At 45.6% G+C, this 26,966-nt stretch overlaps 1 protein-coding gene across 1 annotated transcript in view; it reads left to right on the plus strand.

The window, feature by feature from the left end:
* The window catches only part of FAM151B (family with sequence similarity 151 member B), a 150,927-nt gene that overhangs the window by 22,981 nt on the left and 100,980 nt on the right, over window positions 1-26,966 (plus strand). The window contains exon 3 of the mRNA XM_082243681.1: window positions 12,943-13,102. Within this exon, the coding sequence (XP_082099807.1) occupies window positions 12,943-13,102 (160 nt within the window). The remainder of the gene's footprint in view (window positions 1-12,942; window positions 13,103-26,966) is intronic.

The following is a 26,966-nucleotide window of genomic DNA, read 5'->3' on the forward strand; positions in this document are numbered from 1 at the left end:
CGCTGAGGGTCAAAAAAAAAAAAAAAAAAAAGTTTTTTCTTTACTTTGAATTATATCATCCAGGAAGTAACTGGAGTTATTATGGACCCTGCCACACATATTCCCCCACCTGTTTCCCTCGAGGGGGCCTCGGGACCCGCCGGTGCACAGAGTATAGAGTCATTTACAGCAATTTTGGAGTCTATGGTGGCTCGGGTGGAGGCGGCCTGTCAGGGACGGGGGTCAAGGAAGCGACCCCCGCCTACCCCTATACTATCTGACACCTCTGACTCTGATTCAGAGATGGTCACTGCAGTTGCAGGTTCCTCTGCAAGGGCTGTTATCCCAGGTAAAGCCCCCTCAGACAGTGAGGAGGACGCTTCTTCTCCTGCTATAATTCAGGAAGAAGCATTGGTGGACGCACTAGTTGTCGGGGCCAGATAGAAGTACAGGAAGCGGTAGTTACCGTTCCCTGTATAGATCTTTTCCTTTACCTTTTCCTAAGATTAGTCCCGATACCTCACAGGAATCGGATCTGATTGACCAGATAGGCCAAGTAGCCTCTAGTCGGGTGACTTTGGTCCCTGAGGTTCAACCAGAAAAGATCACCTTTCCTGATAACTATCAGGTATCTGATAAATGTGTGGGAACAGAAAACGACCAGACTTTCTCGGATGGTCGGGGCCAGATAGCTCTAGGGACGCCTGGTTCAGATCCAATCAGCGCCAGTGGTCCTAGAAATTCTAGGCTGGCCTCTTCAAGCCGGCCTGGCCGACTTGGACATGTTAGTCGCAGACGTTCCGTGGGAACTTCGTCTCAGGGAGTGTCTGTAGTCTCAAGGACCTATTTACCTTCGTGCTTTACAGTCGCTGGTTTTAATGGCCTGGCCATTGAGACCCAAGTACTGAAGGACAGAGGTTTGTCTACTTCAGTCATTCCTACCCTTATTAAAGCAAGGAAAGCGACTTCCAGCAAAGTCTATTATCACACATGGAAGACTTATATTGCGTGGTGCGAATCTTTAGGATTTCCTCCACGTACCTATTCGGTGTCTCGAATATTGGCCTTTTTGCAACAAGGGGTTGAGCAGAAGCTAGCCTTGAGCACCATCAAGGGTCAAGTTTCAGCATTAGCAATCTTCTTTCAGAAACCTTTAGCTACCAAATCCTTGGTGCGGAATTTCATCCAGGGGGTGCGGCACCTGGCTCCTCCAGTCCGCGCGCCCTTACCGCCCTGGGATCTTAATTTGGTTTTGTCGGTTCTACAGAAACCTCCCTTTGAAAACATCAGGGAGATTCCCTTGCTTACTTTATCCCAGAAGGTGGTCTTCTTGGTGGCTATTACTTCTGCTCGCAGGGTGTCAGAACTGGCTGCATTATCATGCCAGTCCCCATACCTAGTGATTCATAGGGATAAGGTAGTACTTCATCCTAAGCCATCTTTTCTTCCTAAGGTGGTTTCAGATTTTCATCTGAATGAAGATATTGTACTACCTTCCTTGTGTCCTCAGCCCAAGCATCATCGGGAACATGCGTTGCATTCCTTGGATGTTGTTCGGGCAATCAGGGTATACCTGAAAGCTACGGAATCATTCCGTAAGACGGATTCACTTTTTGTGATCACGGATGGCCCCAGAAAGGGTTTGCCTGCATCTGCCGCGACCATTGCCATATGGATTAGACAAACGGTGGTACAGGCTTATTCTATTAAGGGTCAGAGTCCTCCGTTCCCTGTTAGGGCGCACTCCACTCGAGCGCTCAGTACTTCCTGGGCCTTTCGCCATCAGGCGTCAGTGGTCCAGGTATGTAAGGCGGCCACTTGGTCGTCGGTACATACCTTTACTAAATTCTATAAAATTGATGTGACGGCATCGGCGGATGCCTCATTTGGTCGCAAGGTTTTGCAGGCCGCAATTTGAGGAGACCGGTGGTCTACCTCGAGGGTTTTTTTCTGTTTGAAAATTTTTTTGTTGAGTCTCATCATTAAGGATGAGCATTGTAAACTTCTAGTTGGCACCGGTTGGGCCTTCTAGATTGGGATTTGATTTCCATTTTCCCACCCCTCAGTTGTGATACTGCTCTGGGACGTCCCGAAGGTGGTGTATCACCGAGGACTACGTCTGTCGATGAGCGCTAGAGAAAAATGGATTTTTGTAAAATCTTACCGTAAAATCCTTTTCTCTTAGCTCATCGACAGACGTAGTCCCCGCCCCTCTGTTTTGGAGTTGGGTTGGGTTAAATTCTCTAAGCACTGCTTTTTCACATAACTGATTTGCTGAGGCAGAGAGAGAGAGGATATACCCTCTGGGACTGCCCCTAGGGTGTGGCCAGAGCTTTTTAATTTCCTGTCTAGTCCTGCTCCTGCGGAGGTAACATAACCCGAAGGTGGTGTATCACCGAGGACTACGTCTGTCGATGAGCTAAGAGAAAAGGATTTTACGGTAAGATTTTACAAAAATCCATTTATTTGCTCAATCAGGTGTAGCTAATCATCTTCCCAATGGCAGAGGCCTACAGCAACTCTGAAGCAGTTGCAGGAATTTATGACAAGGAGTGGTCATTGTGTGCATGTTACAACAATATCACAAATTCTCCACAAATGTGGCTTGTATGGGAGGGTTGCAGGAAAAAAGCCACTCATCAAGAAAGGGCACATGCAGTCACAACTGAGCTTTGCCAAAATGCACCTTGAAGATTCTGAGGCCACATGGAAAAAGGTGTTATGGTCAGATGAGACTAAAATTAAATTATTTGGTCTCAACCTATACAGCTTCTCACAAAAGTGCACCCCTCACATTTATGTAAATGCTTTATTATATCTTTTCATGTGACAACACTGAAGAAATGGCACTTTGCTACAATATAAAGTAGTTAGTGTACAGCTTGTATAACAGTGTAAATTTGCTGTCCCCTCAAAATTAAGTCAACACACAGCCATTAATGTCTTAACCATTGGCAACAAAAGTGAATACACCCCTAAGTTAAAATGTCCAAATTGAGCTATTTTTCCCTCCCCGGTGTCATGTGACTCGTTAGTGTTACAAGGTCCCAGGTGTGAATGGGGAGCAGGTTGTGTTGAATGTTGTGTTATCACTCTCACTCTCTTACTGGTCACTAGAAGATCAACATGGCACCTCATGGCAAAGAACTCTCTGAGGATCTAAAAAAAGAATTGTTACTCTACATAAAAATGGCCTAAGCCAGTGATGGCGAAACTTGGCACCCAAGATGTTTTGGAACTACATTTCCCAGGATGCTCAACTATACTGCAGAGTGCATGAGTGCATCATAGGAAATGTAGTTCCAAAACCTCTGGGTGCCAAGATTCACCATTTCTGGCCTAGGCTATGAGATTGCAAAAAACCCTGAAACTGAGCTGCAGCACGGTGGCCAAGACCATACAGCGGTTTACCAGGACAGGTTCCACTCAGAACAGGCCTTGCCATGGTCGACCAAAGAAGTTGAGTGCATGTGCTCAGCGTCCTATCTATAGGTTGTCTTTGGGAAATAGACGTATGAGTGCTGCCAGCATTGCTGCAGAGGCTGAAGGGGTGGGGAGTCGGCTTGTTAGTGCTCAGACCATACGCCGCCTACTGCATCAAATTGGTTCACGTGGCTGTCCTCCCAGAAGGAAGCCTCTTCTAAAGAGGATGCACAAGAAAGCCGGCAAACAGTTTGCTGAAGGCAAGCAGACTAAGGACATGGATTACTGGAACCATGTCCTGTGGTCTGATGAGACCAAGATAAACTTATTTAGTTCAGATGGTGTCAAGCGTTTGTGGCGACAACCAGGTGAGGAGTACAAAGACAAGTGTGTCTTGCCTACAGTCAAGCATGGTGGTGGGAGTGTCATGGTCTGGGGCTGCATGAGTGCTGCCGACTGGGGAGCTACAGTTTATTGAGGGAACCATGAATGCCAACATGTACTGTGACATACTGAAGCAGAGCATGATCCCCTCCCTTCGGAGACTGGGCCGCAGGGCAGTATTCCAACATGATAACCCCAAATACACCTCCACGACGACCACTGCCTTGCTAAAGAAGCTGAGGGTAAAGGTGATGGATTGGCCAATCATGTCTCCAGACCTAAACCCTATTGACCATCTGTGGGGCATTCTAAAACAGAAGGTGGAGGAGCACAAGGTCTCTAATATCCACCAGCTCAGTGATGTCAGTATGGAGGAGTGGAAGAGGACACAGTGGCAACCTGTGAAGCTCTGGTGAACTCCATGCCCAAGAGGGTTAAGGCAGTGATGGAAAATAATGGTGGCCACACAAAATATTGACACTTTGGCCCCAATTTGGACATTTTCACTTGGGGTGTACTTACTTTTTGCCAGCTGTTTAGACATTAATGGCTGCGTGTTGAGTTATTTGGAGGGGACAGCAAATTTACACTGTTATACAAGCTGTACACTCACTACTTTACATTGTAGCAAAGTGTAATTTCTTCAGTGTTGTCACATGAAAAGATACAATAAAATATTTACAAAAATCTGAGGGGTGTACTCACTTATGTGAGATTCTGTATATAGATAAATATGTCTGGCAGAAATCCAATACAGCTCCCCATCCAAATAATGCCATTCCTACAAAGCATGGAGGTGGTAATATTCTGTTATGGTGATGTTTCTCTGCAGCAGGGACTGGAGCACGTCAGCATAGAAGGAAAATGTATGCGGCAAAATATCGTCAAAAGAGCAGAATCTGCTACCCTCTGCCAGAAAGTTGTCAGTGGGGAAAAAGGCTTACCTTCCAACATGACAATGAACCAAAGCACACAGCAAAAATTAGCACACAGTCATTGAAGGAAAAGGGTAAATGTCCTTGCATGGCCTAGTCAGAGCCCAGACTTAAAAACCCATTAAAAATCTGTGGAATGACTTGAAGACAAACGATCACCATCAAATTTAACTGAACTTTGAAAGTTCTGCAAGGAAGAGTGGGCAAATATTGCAAAGTTAGTAGAAACAACTCCCAACAGACTAATAAGGACTGTAATTAAATCAAAAAGTAGTTCAACAAAATACTTACACAAGGGGGTGATCCTTTTTTCTAACTCAGTGATTCTGTTTTTGTTTTTTTTGACATGGTGTTATATCTTTGACTTGGATGTTATATGTTGCACTGCGTAAATACAGCTGGATAAAAAATGGTGTCTGTCTTCATCTCAGGCTGCAAAGCAACAAAATGGGATTATTTTATAGGGGGGTGATTCTTTTCTATACACACTGTATATACGGCCTTGTATCGAGGTGGTTATACTGGGAGCATGGTTGAGGCTACAGCCATGATCCTGGTACCATTTTTTTTTTTTAAATGGGCAATTCTCTTTCTTGTAAAAGTGATCCAAGTGTAACGCTCTGGCGTTTGTTTTAGTGAACTGGATTTGCAGCTGCAGAATTTCCACTCAGTAGTCCTGTAGAGATGTGTTGAATCACCATATCCAACTCTCCAGACTCATCATTGTGGCCCAGCCTGCTTCAGCATGCACATATACAGTCACTCAGATAAGATGTTCCTGTAGTGATAGTTTGTATGCGATAGTGTAGAGATGATGTGCTGAAAGGACAGGCGTGAGTAGTGATAGCAATGATAGGCACTCAAGTAGTAATGTTCAGGAGTGTTAGCAGATGGTGATAGATAGTATGCAGGTAGGTTAGCAATCATGTACAAGTAACAGGTGGTAGGGGACAGCAGATGAATGTACAGGAGATGCTAACTTAGTGCAAGGGTATAGATGGTAGTAGACTCAAGAGCTAGCAATCTATGTAACAGTGCAGATGATAGAAATAGTAATGCATAGATAGCAACAGTCTTTAGTATGCAAGAGTAGATAGTGTAAGTTGATAGGAAGGAATCCCCTGCGGAGTACTTATCACTAGTTGGTTTAGAGAGGTGAGGGGTCCAGTAATGAGATAAGGATCCGGTAGCGAGATATAGGATCAAGTAGCGAGATACAGGATCAGTAGCGAGATACAGGATCAGTAGCGAGATACAGGATCAAGTAGTGAGATACGGGATCAAGTAGCGAGACTAGGATATAGTTGGTAGTAGACTCAAGAGCTAGCAATCTATGTAACAGTGCAGATGATAGAAATAGTAATGCATAGATAGCAACAGTCTTTAGTATGCAAGAGTAGATAGTGTAAGTTGATAGGAAGGAATCCCCTGCGGGGTACTTATCACTAGTTGGTTTAGAGAGGTGAGGGGTCCGGTAGTGAGCTAAGGATCAGGTAGCGAGATACAGAATCAGTAGCGAGATACAGGATCAAGTAGCGAGACTCCGGTCTATCAAGATATTGGGGATATAGCTGGAGGCTTCGGCAGCGTCAGACAAGGCTGTATAACAGGCGGTTTGCAGGAACGCCTTGTGAGTGAAAGCCGGCGATTGAAATAGCCGCTCAGAGCCGCGCCTAGTGATGACGTCATGAGAGTTAAAGGGACAGGTAGCTATATGCGTTCCACCTAGCTGAAAAGGTGGGACGCAATGCGGAAGAAATGGGCTGGAAGGGTACCGAAGGCACCAGAATCTTACACCAAGCAGCTCTGCTGCTGCTGGATCACTTTTACATGTATTGAAAGGGGGTCCTGCCACCCATCTTTACTGGGCTCTTTCATCTGGTTTGGTCGCATTCATTGAGAAATTCCCACCCCTCTTTAGTGACATCAGAAGCAACAAGGATTTCATCAGTTTTGGTTTTTGGTTTGTTGACAAGCCATTACTGGCTTGTATAGCATCTGATGGAACCAATCTCTGTTTGTTCTGATGCATTGGAGGCCAGGTAAAGGATCTGGGCTCTAATAGACCCCAGATCTCACCAAAAAGAGGACCTGTGATTGTTCATCCCTTTTGATAGTAATAACTTTGATTAATAAAAAAATAAAGATACAATGTAAATAAACAATGTTAAAGCTTGTCCCCCCAGGCTTATGCACAAACGTCCCACACGCATCTGTAAACGGCAATTGTACCACACATTTGAAGTATCGCCACAAACCTCAGAGTGAGAATGCCAGACCTCCAGTGTAACTCTAAACTGGTAACCTATAAAGGCTTTTAAAGCATCGCCTATGGATAATTTAATGTACTGTAGTTTGTTGCCATTCTATTGGTGTGCTCAGTTTTAAAGCGTGACCTGTATGGTGTCTACTTGGCATAATATCTTTTATATTCCATCAAAAAATTGGGCATTGTGTTCATGTGCACTAAAATTCATTAAAGTATATTTTTTCCCAAAAGTTTTAAAAATCTGCTACACAAATATTGCACGACAAAAAAAAAATGCAGATTCTTACATGGATGAGAGAGAGGTCAGAACTGGCCCTATAGAAATGTGGCTAGCAGATTACTTCCAATTCTGTGTAGATACAGTTGTGCTCATTAGTTTACATACCCTGGCAGAATTTATGATTTCTTGGCCATTTTTCCGATAATATGAATGATAACAGACAAACGTTTCTTTCACTCATGGTTAGTGTTTGGCTGGGGCCATTTATTATCAATCAACTGTGTTTACTCTTTTTAATTAATAATGACAACAGAAACTACTCAAATTACCCTGATCAAAAGCTTACATACCCTGGTGATTTTGGCATGATAACATGCACACAAGTTGACACAAAGGGGTTTAAATGGCTATTAAAGATAACCATCCTCACCTGTGATCTGTTTGCTTGTAATTGGTGTGTGTGCATAAAAGGTCAATGAGTTGCTGGACTCCTGACCGACCCTTGCATCTTTTATCCAGTGCTGCACTGACATTTCTGGATTCTGAGTCATGGGGAAAGCAAAAGAATTGTCAAATGATCTGTGGGAAAAGGTAGTTGACTGTATAAAACAGGAAAGGGATATAAAAAGATATCCAAGGAATTGAGAATGTCAATCAGCAGTGTTCAAACTTTAATCAAGAAGTGGAAAATGAGGGGTTCTGTTGAAACCAAACCTTGGTCACGTAGACCAACTAAAATTTCAGCCACAAGTGTCAGGGAAATTATTCGGGGTGCAAAGAAAGACCCACAAATAACTTCAGGTGAAATGCAGGACTCTCTGAAACAGTGGCGGCTGGTGCTCAAAATTTTTGGGGGGGGGCGCAAAAACAAAAATGTAATAGGTATTGCATCGCGGCAAAAAACGCGGTAAAAAAATTGCATGACTTTGAGGTCATGGTACAGGCATGGCACAGGTGATGGCATAGGCATGGCACATGTGATGGTATAGGCATGGCACAGATGGTACAGGCATGGCACAGGTGATGCAATAGGCATGGCACAGGTGATGGAATAGGCATGGCACAGGTGATGGAATAGGCATGGCACAGGTGATGGTATAGGCATGGCACAGGTGATGGAATAGGCATTGCACAGGTGATGGTACAGGCATGGCACAGGTGATGGAATAGGCATGGCACAGATGGTATAGGCATGGCACAGGTGATGGAATAGTTATGGCACAGATGGTACAGGCATGGCACAGGTGATGGTACAGGCATGGCACAGGTGATGGAATAGGCATTGCACAGGTGATGGTACATGCATTGCACAGGTGATGGTACATGCATTGCACAGGTGATGGTATAGGCATGGCACAGGTGATGGAATAGGCATTGCACAGGTGATGGTACAGGCATTGCACAGGTGATGGTACAGGCATGGCACAGATGGTATAGGCATGGCACAGGTGATGGAATAGGCATGGCACAAATGGTACAGGCATGGCACAGGTGATGGTAAGGTCATGGCACAGGTGGTGGAATAGGCATGGCACAGATGGTACAGGCATGGCACAGGTGATGGAATAGGCATGGCACAGATGGTATAGGCATGGCACAGGTGATGGTATAGGCATGGCACAGATGATACAGGCATGGCACAGGTGATGGTAAGGTCATGGCACAGGTGATGGAATAGGCATGGCACAGATGGTATAGGCATGGCACAGGTGATGGAATAGGCATGGCACAGATGATGGTATAGGCATGGCACAGGTGGTGGTATAGGCATAGCACAGATGGTATAGGCATGGCACAGGTGGTGGAATAGGCATGGCACAGATGGTATAGGCATGGCACAGGTGATGGAATAGGCATGGCACAGATGGTACAGGCATGGCACAGGTGATGGTACAGGCATGGCACAGGTGATGGAATAGGCATGGCACAGATGGTATAGGCATGGCACAGGTGATGGAATAGGCATGGCACAGATGGTACAGGCATGGCACAGGTGATGGAATAGGCATGGCACAGATGGTATAGGCATGGCACAGGTGATGGAATAGGCATGGTATAGGCATGGCACAGGTGATGGAATAGGCATGGCACAGATGGTACAGGCATGGCACAGGTGATGGTATAGGCAGGGCACAGATGGTACAGGCATGGCACAGGTGATGGAATAGGCATGGCACAGATGGTATAGGCATGGCACAGGTGATGGAATAGGCATGGTACAGGCATGGCACAGGTGGTGGAATAGGCATGGCACAGATGGTACAGGCATGGCACAGGTGATGGAATAGGCATGACACAGGTGATGGTAAGGTCATGGCACAGGTGGTGGAATAGGCATGGCACAGGTGGTGGAATAGGCATGGCACAGATGGCACAGGTGATGGAATAGGCATGGCACAGGTGATGGTAAGGTCATGGCACAGGTGGTGGAATAGGCATGGCACAGATGGTACAGGCATGGCGCAGGTGATGGAATAGGCATGGCACAGGTGATGGTAAGGTCATGGCACAGGTGGTGGAATAGGCATGGCACAGATGGTACAGGCATGGCGCAGGTGATGGAATAGGCATGGCACAGGTAATGGTAAGGTCATGGCACAGGTGGTGGAATAGGCATGGCACAGGTGATGGAATGGGCATGGCACAGGTGATGGTAAGGTCATGGCACAGGTGATGGTAAGGTCATGGCACAGGTGATGGTAAGGTCATGGCACAGGTGGTGGAATAGGCATGGCACAGATGGTACAGGCATGGCGCAGGTGATGGAATAGGCATGGCACAGGTGATGGTAAGGTCATGGCACAGGTGGTGGAATAGGCATGGCACAGATGGTACAGGCATGGCGCAGGTGATGGAATAGGCATGGCACAGGTGATGGTAAGGTCATGGCACAGGTGATGGTAAGGTCATGGCACAGGTGGTGGAATAGGCATGGCACAGATGGTACAGGCATGGCGCAGGTGATGGAATAGGCATGGCACAGGTGATGGTAAGGTCATGGCACAGGTGATGGAAAGGTCATGGCACAGGTGGTGGAATAGGCATGGTACAGGCATGGCGCAGGTGATGGAATAGGCATGGCACAGGTGATGGTAAGGTCATGGCACAGGTGGTGGAATAGGCATGGCACAGATGGTACAGGCATGGCGCAGGTGATGGAATAGGCATGGCACAGGTGATGGTAAGGTCATGGCACAGGTGATGGTAAGGTCATGGCACAGGTGGTGGAATAGGCATGGCACAGATGGTACAGGCATGGCGCAGGTGATGGAATAGGCATGGCACAGGTGATGGTAAGGTCATGGCATAGGTGGTGGAATAGGCATGGCACAGATGGTACAGGCATGGCGCAGGTGATGGAATAGGCATGGCACAGGTGGTGGAATAGGCATGGCACAGATGGTACAGGCATGGCACAGGTGATGGTAAGGTCATGGCACAGGTGGTGGAATAGGCATGGCACAGATGGTACAGGCATGGCGCAGGTGGTGGAATAGGCATGGCACAGATGGTACAGGCATGGCACAGGTGATGGTAAGGTCATGGCACAGGTGGTGGAATAGGCATGGCACAGATGGTACAGGCATGGCGCAGGTGGTGGAATAGGCATGGCACAGGTGATGGAATAGGCACTTACCTGGCGACGGCTCGGCTCCCGGCGGCGGCTTCTCCCCTCCTCGCGACTCCGACGTCCGTCCTCTTCTGCTTGGCTCCCGGCAGCGGCTTCTCCCCTCCTCGCGACTCCTCTTCTGCGGCGGGAAGGTGACCGGGCGGTGACGGTGAGTGACTGATGCACGCACCGGCACCGCCCCCAACAAGGTCACCATGGATGTCCTGAATCATGATTGGTCCAGGCTGGAGTCTGGACCAATCATGATCCAAGACATCACAAAAGGGGGTGGTGTAGCGCATTGCTCTGCGCTACAGTTACGCACCAGAAGGCCGCCAATTGGCGCCTCTGCTTATGGAAAACCCCACCCCCCCATCGGCACCAATGCGGCGGATGCCAAAAGGGGGTGGTGTAGCGCAGAGCTCTGCGCTACAGTTACGCCCCAGAAGGCCGTCTATCGGCGCCTCTGCGGGTGGAAAACCCCACCCCCATAGGCACCAATGAGACGGGCGCCCCTTGTGGGCAAAATTTTTTTTTTTGGGGGGGGGGGGGCGGCGCCCCTGCGCCCCCTATGGGCCGGCCGCCACTGCTCTGAAAACATGTGGTGTGGCTGTTTCAAGATGCACAATAAGGAGGCACTTGAAGAAAGATGGGCTGCAGGGTCGAGTCGCCAGAAGAAAGCCATTACTACGCAATTGCCACAAAGTATCCCGCTTACAATATGCCAAACAGCACAGAGACAAGCCTCAGACCTTCTGGCACAAAGTCCTTTTGAGTGATGAGACCAAAATTGAGCTTTTTGGCCACAACCATAAACGCTACATTTGGAGAGCAGTCAACAAGGCCTATGATGAAAGGTACACCATTCCTGCTGTGAAACACAGAGGTGGATCGCTGATGTTTTAGGGATGTGTGAGCTACAAAGGCACGAGAAATTTGGTCAGAATTGATGGCAAGATGAATGCAGTATGTTATCAAAAAATACTGGAGGAAAATTTGCATTCATCAGCCCGGAAGCTGCGCATGGGACGTACTTGGACTTTCCAACATGACAATGATCCTAAACACAAGGCCAAGTCGACCTGTCATTGGCTACACAGAATAAAATGAAGGTTCTGGAATGGTCATCTCAGTCTCCTGACCCTAATATCATTGAGCCACTCTGGGGAGATCTCAAACATGCAGTTCATGCAAGATAGCCCAAGAATTTGCAGGAACTGGAAGCTTTTTGCCAAGAAGAATGGGCAGCTTTACCTTATGAGAAGATAAAGAGCCTCATCCACAAATAGACTTTAAGCTTTTAAGCTGTCATTGATGTTAAAGGGGGCAATACACGGCATTAAGAACTGGGGAATGTAAACTTTTGATCAGGGTCATTTGGGTAGTTTCTGTTTTTTCATTGTGATTTAAAGAGTAAACACGATTGATAATGGCTTCAACTATGAGTGAAAGAAAAGTTTTTGTGTTCTCAATCATATTCTTGGAAAAATGACCAAGAAATCATGAATTCTGCCAGGGTATGTAAACTTATGAGCACAACTGTATAAGGCCAAGGTTACATGTAGGTGTAAGGCCAGCCAAAGACGGTTAAAATCTTGGCCGGTTCAGTAGGAACCACACGAGATTCAAACCATGTATGGGCAAGGTGGATGTACCAAGTTGATCGATCAAATTGAGTACAACCAGACTGCCAAGTCTTACATGCGATCACCACCAGCAGCCCTAGCAATAATCACTTCCTTCTCCTGGCGGAGACAGCTTCCCCTGCCCCAGTGCCAGGAGAATACATTGACATTGAAACAGAGTTGATATAAAAGTAACAATGTTACTTTGTATGTAATTATCCTGCATCTGGACCACAGTGACATTTTGACAACTGAGATTTGCCTGCAAGTGTGAGGGAGAGAAGGACTAAATATACTGCACACGTCTTGTGGTGTACTTCTTTGAAGATATTTTAGCCATGTGTAGCCTGTCCAAGGTGCATGACTGGTTAGGCATACAATATTTTATCAGGTAAACCACATCTTTCCTCATAAAGCAGGGCTTACAGTTTAGATTGGCGGATTTTCACTTTTACATGGATTTCAACATTAGATGTTTATCTTCTCTGTATTCACAGGTGAGGCCCATATAATTGAAGCAGATGTTCTCCTTAGGGGATCAGGTGATGGAGAGCCAATCATGGCTCATCCTCCTGCTACTGAAAGTGATATAAACCTAAAAGACTGGCTGACTGCTGTCTCGGATTCTAACAAAGGCATTAAGCTTGATTTTAAAAGGTAAGATGGGCAGAAGAGGTGAAAAAATGTTTTCTACTCCAATCTGAGCCTCCTGTACAATGGTGTGTTGAGAAACAACTGCTCATTTCCCCCTAAGTAACCAGTCAGATCTTCCCTTTACTTCTCATGGTGCAGTATAGGAGGAAATAACTATTTGAATACTATGGGCAGTAAAGGCTCTTTGAGGCAGAAGTCTATAGAGTGAGATAAATAATGATATTATCGTCTTTACTTACTACAGCCAGCTGGTGCCGAAAATTGTGGAGCTAGAATTGGTTGCAATCATTTTGCTGAAATGTTTGGTACCAATAAACTGTGGTAAATGGGCCCTTATTCGCACAAGTGTCGTTGTAATTGTATTCTTTCTGCAGTAGTAAACATCCTTTCTTGTTGGTTAAGGGTTAAGATCAATTAATGTTTCTGTATTTGTATGCATTGTTTGATGGTTTTCACTAGATGCAACAGGATGTATTTCTGAATTGTTTTTGTGTTAAAATGTATCTAACACCATTTTTATCAGTTTTGAATAGGGTGGCAGGGCCTTCAATAGAGGAATACAGGCAGCCCTCTTGTACTTGTGTTAATCAGGTCAGCAGATGGGCCAGGGTGCACAAGAGGCTGCCTGGGGCAACCTCAGTGCAGTATTATCAATTGTAATTGCGGCCCCAGACAACCCACCTGAATCGGCAAACTCTGGAGTAGAAAGACAAACACCGGCCCAGCCCACCTGCCACTGAGTGGTAAATAAGGGCCCTGGTGACAGGAATTGCCCATTAGAACTCCAAGGTAGAACGAAACTCTGGGCCCTACCCATGTGCGACTGACTGGACGGGGCTGGGGGAAGAGACCACCCATTTAAACTCCAGAGCAGAACTCTGGGCCCCGCTCACATGCTGCTAACCAGAGGAGGAGGGGATTGGGGACCACCAATTAAGCATTCTCCAGTGTGTGTTGTGCGTTTGTGTGTCTTTCTGTGAGTGTGTGTTAGCTCTGCTTGAAAAGTGGGGCCCCAGCTGACATAAAGACCCCGGTGTCTGGATTACCTCCTGCATTTATACATCTCTGGATCCTGCTGGCTCTCCTTTTTGGGGACTGGGGGCATAGATATGTATGAGATATATTACCCCAGAGTATCTTTAGCATGGACATCACTTGTTACTTTTGCTTCTTTTTGCTTGGTACCCAACGTACATTACATTTTTCTGACCCCTGCAGACCTATGTTCTCAGCCCAAGTAAAGTCACTCGAATGGTGCTCAAGGATGTCTTTTACAATAAAATGGGCAGTTGTTTGTAGAACTGGCTCCTGGTATCCCAAAAATGATATATTTTTGAACAAGACTTCCTTGAGAACCCATCTCAGTATAACTTGCTGCATTTCATTGATACAAGGCATGATTTTTCAGTAGCCTTTGCTCCATGATCTGATAATGAGGCTGTGATCAGTGGTGGGGTTCAGACACCTCTTGGAGAAGCATGGGTGAGGAGCTGATGCATACTTGGCGATGTCACATTTACCTGCACTGTTCGATTTGCTTTTTGTAAAATTCATGTTTTATATTTATATACAGTGCCTTGCGAAAGTATTCGGCCCCCTTGAACTTTTCGACCTTTTGCCACATTTCAGGCTTCAAACAAAGATATAAAACTGTAATTTTTTGTGAAGAATCAACAACAAGTGGGACACAATCATGAAGTGGAACGAAATTTATTGGCTATTTCAAACTTTTTTAACAAATAAAAAACTGAAAAATTGGGCATGCAAAATTTTTCAGCCCCCTTAAGTTAATACTTTGTAGCGCCACCTTTTGCTGCGATTACAGCTGTAAGTCGCTTGGGGTATGTCTCTATCAGTTTTGCACATCGAGAGACTGAAATTTTTGCCCATTCCTCCTTGCAAAACAGCTCAAGCTCAGTGAGGTTGGATGGAGAGTGTTTGTGAACAGCAGTTTTCAGTTCTTTCCACAGATTCTCGATTGGATTCAGGTCTGGACTTTAACTTGGCCATTCTAACACCTGGATATGTTTATTTGTGAACCATTTCATTGTAGATTTTGCTTTTATGTTTTGGATCATTGTCTTGTTGGAAGACAAATCTCCGTCCCAGTCTCAGGTCTTTTGCAGACTCCATCAGGTTTTCTTCAAGAATGGTCCTGTATTTGGCTCCATCCATCTTCCCATCAATTTTAACCATCTTCCCTGTCCCTGCTGAAGAAAAGCAGGCCCAAATCATGATGCTGCCACCACCATGTTTGACAGTAGGGATGGTGTGTTCAGGGTGATGAGCTGTGTTGCTTTTGCGCCAAACATAACGTTTTGCATTGTTGCCAAAAAGTTTGATTTTTGGTTTCATCTGACCAGAGCACCTTCTTCCACATGTTTGATGTGTCTCCCAGGTGGCTTGTGGCAAACTTTAACCACTTACCCACCAGGCATATTTCGGACACTTTTTGTTTACAAGTTAAAACCAGTATTTTTTCCTAGAAAACTACTTAGAACCCCCAAACATTATATATATTTTTTAGCAAAGACTCTGGAGAATAAAATGGCGGTCATTGCAATATTTTTTGTCACGCGGTATTTGCGCAGCGGTCTTTAAAACGCCATTTTTTTGGAAACATTTTGAAAAATCACATTTTACTGCATTTAAAAAATTCTAAACAGTAAAGTTAGCCCATTTTTTTTTTTTATATTGTGAAAGATGATGTCACGCCGAGTAAATAGATACCCAACATGTTACGGTTTAAAATTGCGCCCCCCCGTGGGATGGCGACAAACTACGGTCAATAGAGATCTCAATAGGCGACGCTTTAAATTTATTTAATGGTTACCAGTTTAGAGTTAGAGTGTAGCTCTTTTTTTTTTAATTATTGCTCACGCTCTGGCGATCGCGGCGATACCTCACGTGTGGTTTGAACAGCGATTTCATTTGCAGCTTGACTTCCGTATACGTTTTTTTTGTGCGCGAGCTAACGGTGACGGGGGCGGCTACATTTTTTTTTTTCCCATTTATTTTATCTATTTTTTTAACTTTATTACAGTTTAAAAAAAAAAAAGACCCCTCCACTACACTTCCCTGTATGCAAAACGCCGAAAACGGCGTTTTTGCATACAGCCGTTTTTCAAATTTGCCGCCTTTTGCAGCACAGTAACCCGGAAGTGACGTCATGGACGCTGCCTCCGGGTTACGTCATCCGAGACCCGATCTAAGCCGTTTCCGGCATTGATCGGGACTCAATCCAGTCGGCGGATGTGCCGGCTGGGTGCCCGGGAGCCCCGGTAAAAGCCACGGAAGGCGGCGGGAGGGGGGGAAGTCCCCTCCCGCCCCCCCGGGTAACGATCGATCGGCTCCCGAGCCGCATCGGTCGGTACCGACGGAAAGCCAACCGTCGGCTCTAAACCACGGTACCGGGATGATGCCTCTAGCTAGAGGCATCAACCCGGTACACTACCGCAAAGTTTACGACACTTTTTATGGATATCTTCAAGAAATGGCTTTCTTCTTGCCACTCTTCCATAAAGGCCAGATTTTGCAGTATACGACTGATTGTTGTCCTATGGACAGAGTCTCCCACCTCAGCTGTAGATCTCTGCAGTTCATCCAGAGTGATCATGGGCCTCTTGGCTGCATCCCTGATCAGTCTTCTCCTTGTATGAGCTGAAAGTTTAGAGGGACGGCCAGGTCTTCGTAGATTTGCAGTGGTCTGATACTCCTTCCATTTCAATATTATCGCTTGCACAGTGCTCCTTGGGATGTTTAAAGCTTGGGAAATCTTTTTGTATCCAAATCTGGCTTTAAACTTTTCCACAACAGTATCTCGGACCTGCCTGGTGTGTTCCTTGAAGACATGATGCTCTCTGCGCTTTAAACTGACCTCTGAGACTATCACAGTGCAGGTGCATTTATAAAGAGACTTGATTACACAAAGGTGGATTCTATTTATCATCATTAGTCATTTAGGTCAACATTGGATCATTCAGAGATCCTCACTGAACTGCTGGAGAGAGTTTGCTGCACTGAAAGTAAAGGGGCTGAATAATTTTGCACGCCCATTTTTTCAGTTTTTTATTTGTTAACAAAGTTTGAAATATCCAATAAATTTCGTTCCACTTCATGATTGTGTCCCACTTGTTGTTTCTTCACAAAAAAATACAGTTTTATATCTTTGTTTGAAGCCTGAAATGTGGCAAAAGGTCGAAAGTTCAAGGGGGCCGAATACTTTCGCAAGGCACTGTACTTAATGACCAGCGACGTACAGGTGCATCGCTGGACTTTAGGTGGTTGTACTGGGAAGTTGCCTGTAGCTGCAAGCATCATCCCAGTACCATATTTTAGAGCTGACAGTCGGCTCTATTGTAAAAGCAATCCTAGCAGCTAACTAGCTGCTGGATTGCTTTTACAAGCAGCTGGAGGGAACACCCCACCACCACCATCTTCAGCAGCTTCATCTGGACACCTGATTGACCAGCTGGTGCTTCTGCCAGCGGAACATGGGAGATGAACAAAGACTGGAACCATGCTGTTCGTCTCTATGATATACTGTAGGGAACTGGAAGCGATGACCTTACATTACTTCCGGTTTACCCAGATGTAAACAGTGCCATTTTTAAAAATGAAAAGCATTTGATCACACTGATCTTGGTGTGATCAAATGCTTTTAAAGGCAGAAGAGGAATCTCCATAAGGATCTCCATAATCCATAAAGAGTACCTGTCACATGCCTGTTGCTGTTACAAGGGATGTTTAAATTCCTTGTGAGAGCAATTAAAGTGAGAGAAAAAATAAAAGAAACAGTAAATATAAAATGCAAAAAAATTTTTAAAGTGCCCCTGTCCCTCCGTGTTCGCATGCAAAAGCGAACGCACGTGTCAGTACCACGCAAACGGCGATCGTCCCAACACGTGTGCGGTATCACCGCAAATGACAACAAATTATGGGCAATATTTCTAGCACGAGACCTCCTGTATAAATCTGAAGTGGTAACCTGTAAAGGCTTTTAAAGCGTCGCCTATAGATGGTAACATTAACATAGTTTGTTGCTGTTGCTCGGGTGTGTGCAATTTAATGTGTGGCATGTTTGGGATCTACAGTGGGGAAAATAAGTATTTGACCCCCTGCAGATTTTGTAAGTTTGCCCATTTACAAAGAAATTAAGGGTCTATAATTTTTATCATAGGTGTATTTTAAATGATAGAGACAGAATATGAACCAGAAATCCAGAAAAAACACATAAAACAAATGCTATAAATTAAGTTGCAGTTCAGTGAGTAAAATAAGTACACTGCTCAAAAGAATTTAAGGAACACTTTGAAAACACATCAGATTTCAATGCGGAAATCTATCATGCTGGATATCTATACTGATATGGACTGGGTAATATGTTGGGAATGAAAGGATGCCACATCGTTTGATTGAAATAAAATTATCAACCTACAGAGGGCTGAATTCAAAGACACCCCGAAAATCAAAGTGTAAAAATTATGCAGCAGGCTAGTCCATTTTGCTGAAATTTCATTGCAGCAACTCCAAAATGGCACTCAGTAGTTGTATGGCGCTCGCATGCTTGAATGCATGCCTGACAATGTTGGGGAATCCTCCTAATGAGACGATAAATGGTGTCCTGGGATATTTCCTCCCAGATCTGGACAAGGGCATCACTGAGCTCCTGAGCAGACTGAAGTGCAACCTGGTGTCGTCAGATGGACCGAAACCTAATGTCCCAAAGATGTTCTATTGGATTTAAGTCAGGTGAGCGTGGGGGCCATTCAATGGTATCAATTTCTTTATCCTCCAGGAACTGGCTGCATACTCTCGCCGGGCATTTTTGCACACCAGGAGGAACCCAGGACCCACTGCACCAGTATAGGGTCTGACGATGGGTCCAAGGATTTCATCCTGAAACCTAATGGCAGTCAGGGTGCCGTTGTCTAGCCTGTAGAGGTCTGTGCGTCCCTCCATGACTCCCCAGACCATCACTGACCCAACACCAAACCGGTCATGTCGAATGATGTTACAGGCAGCATAGCGTTCTCCTCGGCTTCACCAGAACCTTTCACATCTGTCACGTGTTCAGAGTGAACCTGGTCTCATCTGTGAAAAGCACAGGGCACCAGTGGCAGACCTGCCAATTGTGGTGTTCATTGTCAAATGCAAATAAAGCTCCATAGTGCCGGGCAGTGAGCACAGGTCCCACTAGAGGACATCCGGCCCTCAGGCTACCCTTATGAAGTCTGTTTCTAATTGTTTGGTCAGAGACATTCACACCAGTGGCCTGCTGAAGGCAATTATGTAGGGCCCTGGCAGTGCTCATCGTGTTCCTACTTGCACAAAGGAGCAGATACCGGTCCTGCTGATAAGTTAAGGACCTTCTACGGCTCTGTCCAGCTCTCCTAAAGTAACTGTCTCCTGGAATCTCCTGCATACTCTTGAGACTGTGCTAGGAGACACAGCAAAACTTCTGGAAATGGCACGTTTTAATGTGCCATCCTGGAGGATTTGGACTGACTGTGCAACCTCTATAGGGTCCAAGTATCGCCTCATGCTACCAGTAGTGACACTGACCCTAGCCAAATGCAAAACTAGTAAAAAAAAAAACTGTCAGAAAAGATGAGTAGGGAAAAAATTCTCAGTTGCCTCCACCTGTAAAACCATTCCTGTTTTGGAGGTCGCCTCATTGTTGCCCATCTAGTGCACCTGCTGTTAATTTCATTAACACCAAATCAGCTGAAACTGATTAACAACCCCCTCTGTTACTTAACTGACCAGATCAATATCCCAGGAGTTAAATTGATTTGATGATATACTCTGATTAAAAAGTTTTTTCCTTTTTTTTTGAGCAGTCTTTTTGATCCCCAAGCAAAACATGACATAGTACTTGGTGGAGAAACCTTGTTGGCAAGCACAGATGTAAGACGTTTCTTGTAGTTCGTGACCAGGGTTGCACGCATCTCAGGAGGGATGTTGGTCCATTCTTCTTTACAGATCTTCTCTAAATTATATAAATATAAAGTGTTTAAAAAAATATAAGAAGTGAACCTATGCGCTACCAGTTAGGTACAGAAAAATGTGGAGTCGAGATGGATACAGTGGAACACCAGAAATCAGCAGCTAATTCAGTAGTGTCACAACATACTAAAACAGATATGGGAATCAGTGCTTAATTTCTAAAAGTGGTGGACCACAGATAAATAGTTGTAAGTAAAAAGATATGACCAATATAAATGTAAGAACAAGATGATAATAAAACAATTATAATCTGAGCCAATAAAATGACAATCCTTGTATCACAATATGGATGATATATAAAGTGCTAACGTGATACTGAATAAATCAATAAAGTGATCAGTGCCAAATATAAATCATATAAGTGATGAAAAGTAGACAATGCTGACAGTGGGCAACAGACTGGTTGCACAATAACGGTGATATAAACGACAATATCCAGTGCAAGTGGGGTGTAGTTGATGTTAAATAGTGCAAAATAATCAGAGGTGCAAGAAATATTAAATAGTGCAAAATAATCAGAGGTGCAAAAAATATTAATCAGCAAATAAATGCTGCAAGGTGCTTGAATGCAGCAAGGTAAAAATGTAATGTATATCAAAAAATATATATAAAAATGTAAACAAAGCACAAAGTCCCAAATAAATATGTGCATAAAACCTAAAGTGCTGGTAATATCAAGTGAAGATGATTAAAAATTCATATGTGATCCAGTGACATAAAAGGGACAATTCCAGTGACAGCCAAGTGCGATAATTTGTGAGCTATGGAATCCAAATTAAGCGCAATGGCCGCTCACCTCCATTAACACTCAAATGAGCGTTTTGGTGTAATCAATCACCATAGGAGACCTCCGGATGCTCTCCAATGAAATAGGGGACTTGTGGATATGAGTAAATAAATCTCCAAAATGTAATGCCCAATCGGTATTCCTTTCCTTATTATGGTGTCATCACTCAGGCAGAAATAGATCGGTATTCCTGGGACACTTGCTTCACAGGCTGAGCTGTATGTGAAGCGAGTGTCCCAGGAATCCCGCCGTCCAATTATATCCCCCTGAAGAAGACACGTGGTCCCTTGTGTTGTCACGCGTAGGGGAGGGGCAAGGATGGACGGAACACTTCGCGATCTGCTGGCGAGACTGTCGGGCTGCTGAGCATAGGAGGAGGCAAGACGATTACGTCGTCTCTCACTATACCACCACGGTATTTCCTTCGTTGAATCTTCTGCACTAATGGCTTCCTAAAAGGTGTAATTTATGCACCGATACATGTGAGTGTGATAACTATTGTTTCATTATGAATAAAAGTTTTTAAAGGATTTCCACACTATTGCAAGTTTTTTATATCTGCATATGATGTGTGATTGTGGGCACTGGCCGGATCGGTATCGTTGGGGTGGAGCCATATCTATCCAGACAGGCTTTATGAGATCCCCTACATTTATGCTCTATTGAATCTATATTGAGGTGAGCACCCACTCACGAGGGGGTGCACGGTTGCTACTGAGCTGTGACACTCTGGTCACTCACTTCTTTGGGGAAGCACCAGCCACTCTTGGGTGGTCTGATCACTTATATTAGGAGTGTTGTTTCATCACTAAATATCACTGGAACTTGTTTACATTGGACTTGTTGGACATTGGACTAGTTTGCAGTTTGCATCACTTTGCACTTTTTTGTATTTATTATTGATTATCATCTGAGAGTTTACTGTTTTTTCTACATGTTTATTAATTTATTAATATTTGACTTTTTTAATATTTGTATATTACTTCTTTTGGAATCAATTTTAATCTGTTTTATTTACACACGTTTATCATTATATTTTTTATCCTTATTTATTTATTCACTGGCTGATAGTTATTTATATATTTGCGCAGCACTATTTATTTATTTAGATCCTTCACACTGTTATGAGAAGTAAAGTGCTTGCAGCAATCCATCTTCTTACTCAGGGAGGTTGCTCGCGGGATTTTTTGTTTATATTGCTGCAGAGGTTGGAGGGGTGGGGAGTCAGCCTGTCAGTGCTCGGACCATACGCTGCACACTGCATCAAATTGTTCTGCATGGCCGTCGTCCCAGAAGGAAGCCTCTTCTAAAGATGATTAAAGCCTGCAAACAGTTTGCTGAAGCAAGCAGACTAAGGACATAGATTACTGGAGCCATGTCCTGTGGTCTGAGACCAAAATAAATGTATTTGGTTCAGATGGTGAGTCTTGTCTACAGTCAAGCATGGTGGTGGGAGTGTCATGGCCTGGGGCTGCATGAATACTGCCAGCTCTAGGGAGCTACAGTTCATAGAGGGAACCATGAATGCCAACATGTACTGTGACATACTGAAGCAGAGCATGATCCCCTCCCCTCGGTGACTGGGCTGCAGGGCAGTATTCCAACATAACGACCCTAAGCACACCTCCAAGACAACCATTGCCTTGCTAAAGAAGCTGAGGGTAAAGGTGATGGACTGGCCAAGCATGTCTCCAGACCTAAACCCTATTGCGCATCTGTGGGACATCCTCAAACGGGGAAGTGGAGGAGTGCAAGGTCTCTAACATCCTGCAGCTCTGTGTTGTCATCATGGAGGGGTGGAAGAGGACTCCAGTGGCAACCTGTGAAGCTCTGGTGAACTCCATGCCCAAGAGGGTTAAGGCAGTGTTGGAAAATAATGGTGGCCACACAAAATATTGACACTTTGGGCCCAATTTGGACATTTCCACTTGGGTGTACGCACTTTTGTTGCCAGCGGTTTAGACATTAATGGCTGTGTGTTGGGTTATTTTGAGGGGACAGCAAATTTACACTGTTATACAAGCTGTACACTCACTACTTTTACATTGTAGCAAAGTGTAATTTCTTCAGTGTTGTCACATGAAAAGATATAATAAAATATTTACAAAAATGTGAGGGGTGTACTCACTTTTGTGAGATACTGTACATATTCTCAGAGCTCTATAATCAAAATACCATCAGTGCATGTGTATAAAGTCACCAACGGACTGCCCCAGGCTGCTATCAAACATAGTAAACACAAAAGAAGGGCGCACCAGCCTAGCGCATTATCCTCAGTAAGGCTTTTTATTTGTAAATGAGGTCTACTCACAAACAGGTGATGTAAACCAGCATATCCGATCCGACTGACAACAACATAGTATAGGAGTCCACAATCTTAGTCAAGGTTATTGGCTAATGCCCCATACACACGTGCAGATTATCTGCAGACTTTTGTCTGCAGACTTACCAAAACCATATAATATGAGGTCAAACCTAAACACTTTCAATTTGTATGCAATCCGGCAGGCCCTTGCACTACATAGAAAAGGTAAGTCTGCAGACAAAAGTCTGCAGATAATCTGCACGTGTGTATGGGGCATTACGTGTTTCGAGGTGATGCCTCTTCTTCAGAGCCTGTAGTCAAAATACCATCAGTGCATGTGTATAAAGTCACCAACGGACTCATCAACACGGGGGCAAAGTGCTTTGGGGTGGGGGGTGCAGAGCTCCCCCTGCCCCAAAGCACCCCCCCCCATGTTGAGTGAGGGCATGTGGCCTAGTATGGTCCAGGGGGGTGGGGGCACTCACCCATCCCCTCCCGTTTCCTGGCCTGCCGGGCTGCATGCTAGGATAAGGGTCTGGTATGGATTTTTGGGGGACCCTACGCCGTTTTTTCCCATTTTGGCATTGAGTTCCCCCTCAAGATTCTCAGAGCGCAAGTCGCACCACAAGTCGGATTATCCTGATCCGACTTGTGATGCAACTTCCATTCAAATCAATGGGCTGAAATGAAAGCTGTATCAAAGACGGCTCCTAGGCAACCATTGATTTTGAATGGAGGCAGAAAAAACGCTGCTAAAAGCCAACGTGGCCAAACGTGCAATAACCCCAATGGAAAAAGCTACTAAAAAAAGCAAGTTTTTACAGCTGCTTTTTCCTGGCGTTAGAAGTGGCTCTGCAGCTCGTTTTTTCTGATGCCCTGTGTGCATGGGGTCTAAGGGCTCTTTCACATGGCCGCTCCGATTTTTTATTTTTTTTTCCCCCCGCTGCAGCATTTTTTTTTTTTTTTTCACGGACACGGATGCGCTCCGTATGTCCGCATATCATCCCATCCGTTTGCGGATGATATACGGACATAATGCAGGTCTATGGGGATTGCGGATGTCAGCGGATGACACCGCTGACATCCAATTTTGCTTCCTTTCTGTTTTTAAGCGAAAGAAAAATAGGGTTCTGTTCCGTTCCAAAAGACGGAACAGAATTGAAAGCACGAAAATCGGATGTCAGCGGATGGTCATCCGCTGACATCCGCAATCCCATTGACATGCATTATGTCCGTATTTCATCCGCAAAAAAATGGAATGAAATACGGACGTACGGAGCGCCCGTGTGAAAGAGCCCTTAGTCAAATTTTTTTCGACTAAAATCTCATACATTTTAGTCAACTACAAATCAAATGGGTTTAGGTAAATTGTAATGCAATATTTAAACATTTCTCTAGAATTTCCAAACTAATTTTCTCTTACGTCCTCCGACAGTCGCCGCCATCTTCATATTCGTCACAATGGGGTATTAGACTTTGCTCCGTAGGAGTAGCTAGGCAACAGAATATGTCAATATTAAAGCTTTTAACATATCCCCACCCCAGGGGGTGGTCCCCTCAGTCTATACCCTCCTGCTTCCTGTTTCCTGCTTCAGTTTCAATGTCTAGCTTGTCAGGAGTAGCTGGATGTCTCTATGCTGGGGCATTTTGTCTCAGCCTTCTCTCTTTTTTGATTTTATTTGAGTTTTTTCTCTTTCTTTATTTAGCTGTTATTTTTACCAGCAATAGTTAGATCTTCGGATGAAAAGGATAACGCGGGCTGCGTCTCGGGCTGACTCCCCTGGTCGCAGGTTGTGGGTCAGTGGCTTCTCAGCCCGCCATCGAGCGTTCAGTCAGGTACCGCTCCTTAGTTTTCTGAACGACCCATCCCTGTTCCGTGCAGGGATGCTAGGGTGAGGTGGCTACCTCACTGGACGCTGTGCAGTTTCTCAACCCACCTTCTGCTGCGTCCTGGATGCGACTCTCCCTGTCTCATGTACAGCGGCTTGTTCGCCTGTGCGGGTCCCCCACGCCATGTAAGAGGTAAGTGTATTCATGTGGGGACCTGTCTGTCTGGGGGGTGTCAGTCTGGGACTGTGTTACCTTGCCCTGTGTTCACACTATTGATGTTTCCCTATCTCTCACACTGCATGCTGTGGGCTGCAAGGAGGGGGGGCTGTGCTGCACTTCTGTGTCAGTCTGAGAGTGTGAACGGCTGTGTGCTGTGGAACTTGATGCTATCATGTTTGGGGCACATTACAGCGCCGCTGCGGCGGTCCACCATGTTCTTTATAACTATGTGGTGCATTTTTATTCCACCTTCATGAGGTGGGGGAGCGGCGGTTTCGGCGCCAAACGGCGCCATTTTGGCTGTACTCGCTCCGGCCGCATGGTACACATGCATGGCGGCCATTTTCTTGTAGCCTCCCATAGGCTTTAATGGAGCTCCCTGAATATCAGCAATTCCTTTTCTACGGGAGCACCGATCTGGCCAGCAGCAGCAGCGGTCTCTCCAGGTTTTTTCCCTCTATTCTCTGTATCCTTGCCTGAGTATAACTTCTCCCTGTGGGGGTCCCTGGTGTGGGTGTGCTTGTGTGGCGGTGGGCTACGTTCGCAGCGCCTTATTTAAAGGGGCGGTCACCCATTTTATTTTACTCATTTTGGGGCATGGATTCTCAGGAAAGCAGATTTCCTGTCACATTGGTGGGAAGCCAGGGGACTGCGGTTTTCCCCCTCGGGGGGGGGGGGGGGGATTTGGCTGCGATTGTGGCTAGCCTTGCGACTCAGGTGCAATTGCTGATGGCTGCTCAATCCTCAAAAGGCCCAGAGTTTTCAATTTCCTCTGATTCAGAGGGTGTTGGTGATGGGGCTGCTGTTGCTGGGGTCTCCTTGTCGGGGTCCCGTTCCTCCCTGGACCTTGTAGGGTCGGAAATGGAGGCTGAGGTTGAGGGGGTTGATATTTCTCCCCCTGGCTCGGCTGAAGAGCTTGCACTCATGGATGAATTGGTTGCTTCTATCAAGCAAACACTGCGTTTACGGGATGAACCTTGTCCTCCTGCTGCCTTGGCGGCTTATGGGACGCAGAAAAGACGCAAAACATTGCAGGTATTTCCCTGCACTGATGATTTTCAATGCGCTGTAAAGGAACATTGGCGTAATATACGCAAGCCTTTTGCTATACCAAGTAGGTTTAAGCTGCGCTATCCTTTTACGTCCGCTACTGATGGGCGTTGGTGTGTCCCACCTCCGGTGGATCACGCGATGGCGGTTCTGTATAAGCCCACTGCGATTCCTGCTGAGGATATCCCGGTGTTCCGGGATGCCACGGACAAACGGACGGAGTCTCTTGCCCGTCATGCCTATTCTATTATGGGTTCTATGCTGAAAGCTTTATTTGCTTCCCTTATGGCGGCCCAGGCTGTCGCGAGCGGGACGCAGGTGCTTAATCGCGTCCTGGTGGCTGATTCTGCCCTCCGGGCGACTTTGGATATGGTGGATCAAATCCACCAGGGTGTCATGTATTTGTGTGATGCGGACCTGGATATGGTTCCGTTGGCTGCACGTGTACATGGTGTGGCGGTATTGTCTCGCCGTTTTGGTTTGGTTGAAGTGTTGGTCGGTGGACCAATCTTCGCGTAAGACCTTGGCTAATCTGCCCTATGATGGTTCTCGCCTTTTTTGGTGAGTCCCTAGATACGTTAATTAGGGGGATCACGGGTGGTAAGAGCATGCTCTTACCCTAATCCCACAAGGCTACGACGGCTCCTGGTAAGAAGCCGTGGACTGGT

Source organism: Pelophylax lessonae (genome assembly GCF_965119305.1).
Source record: "Pelophylax lessonae genome assembly, chromosome: 1".
Classification (NCBI taxonomy): domain Eukaryota; kingdom Metazoa; phylum Chordata; class Amphibia; order Anura; family Ranidae; genus Pelophylax; species Pelophylax lessonae.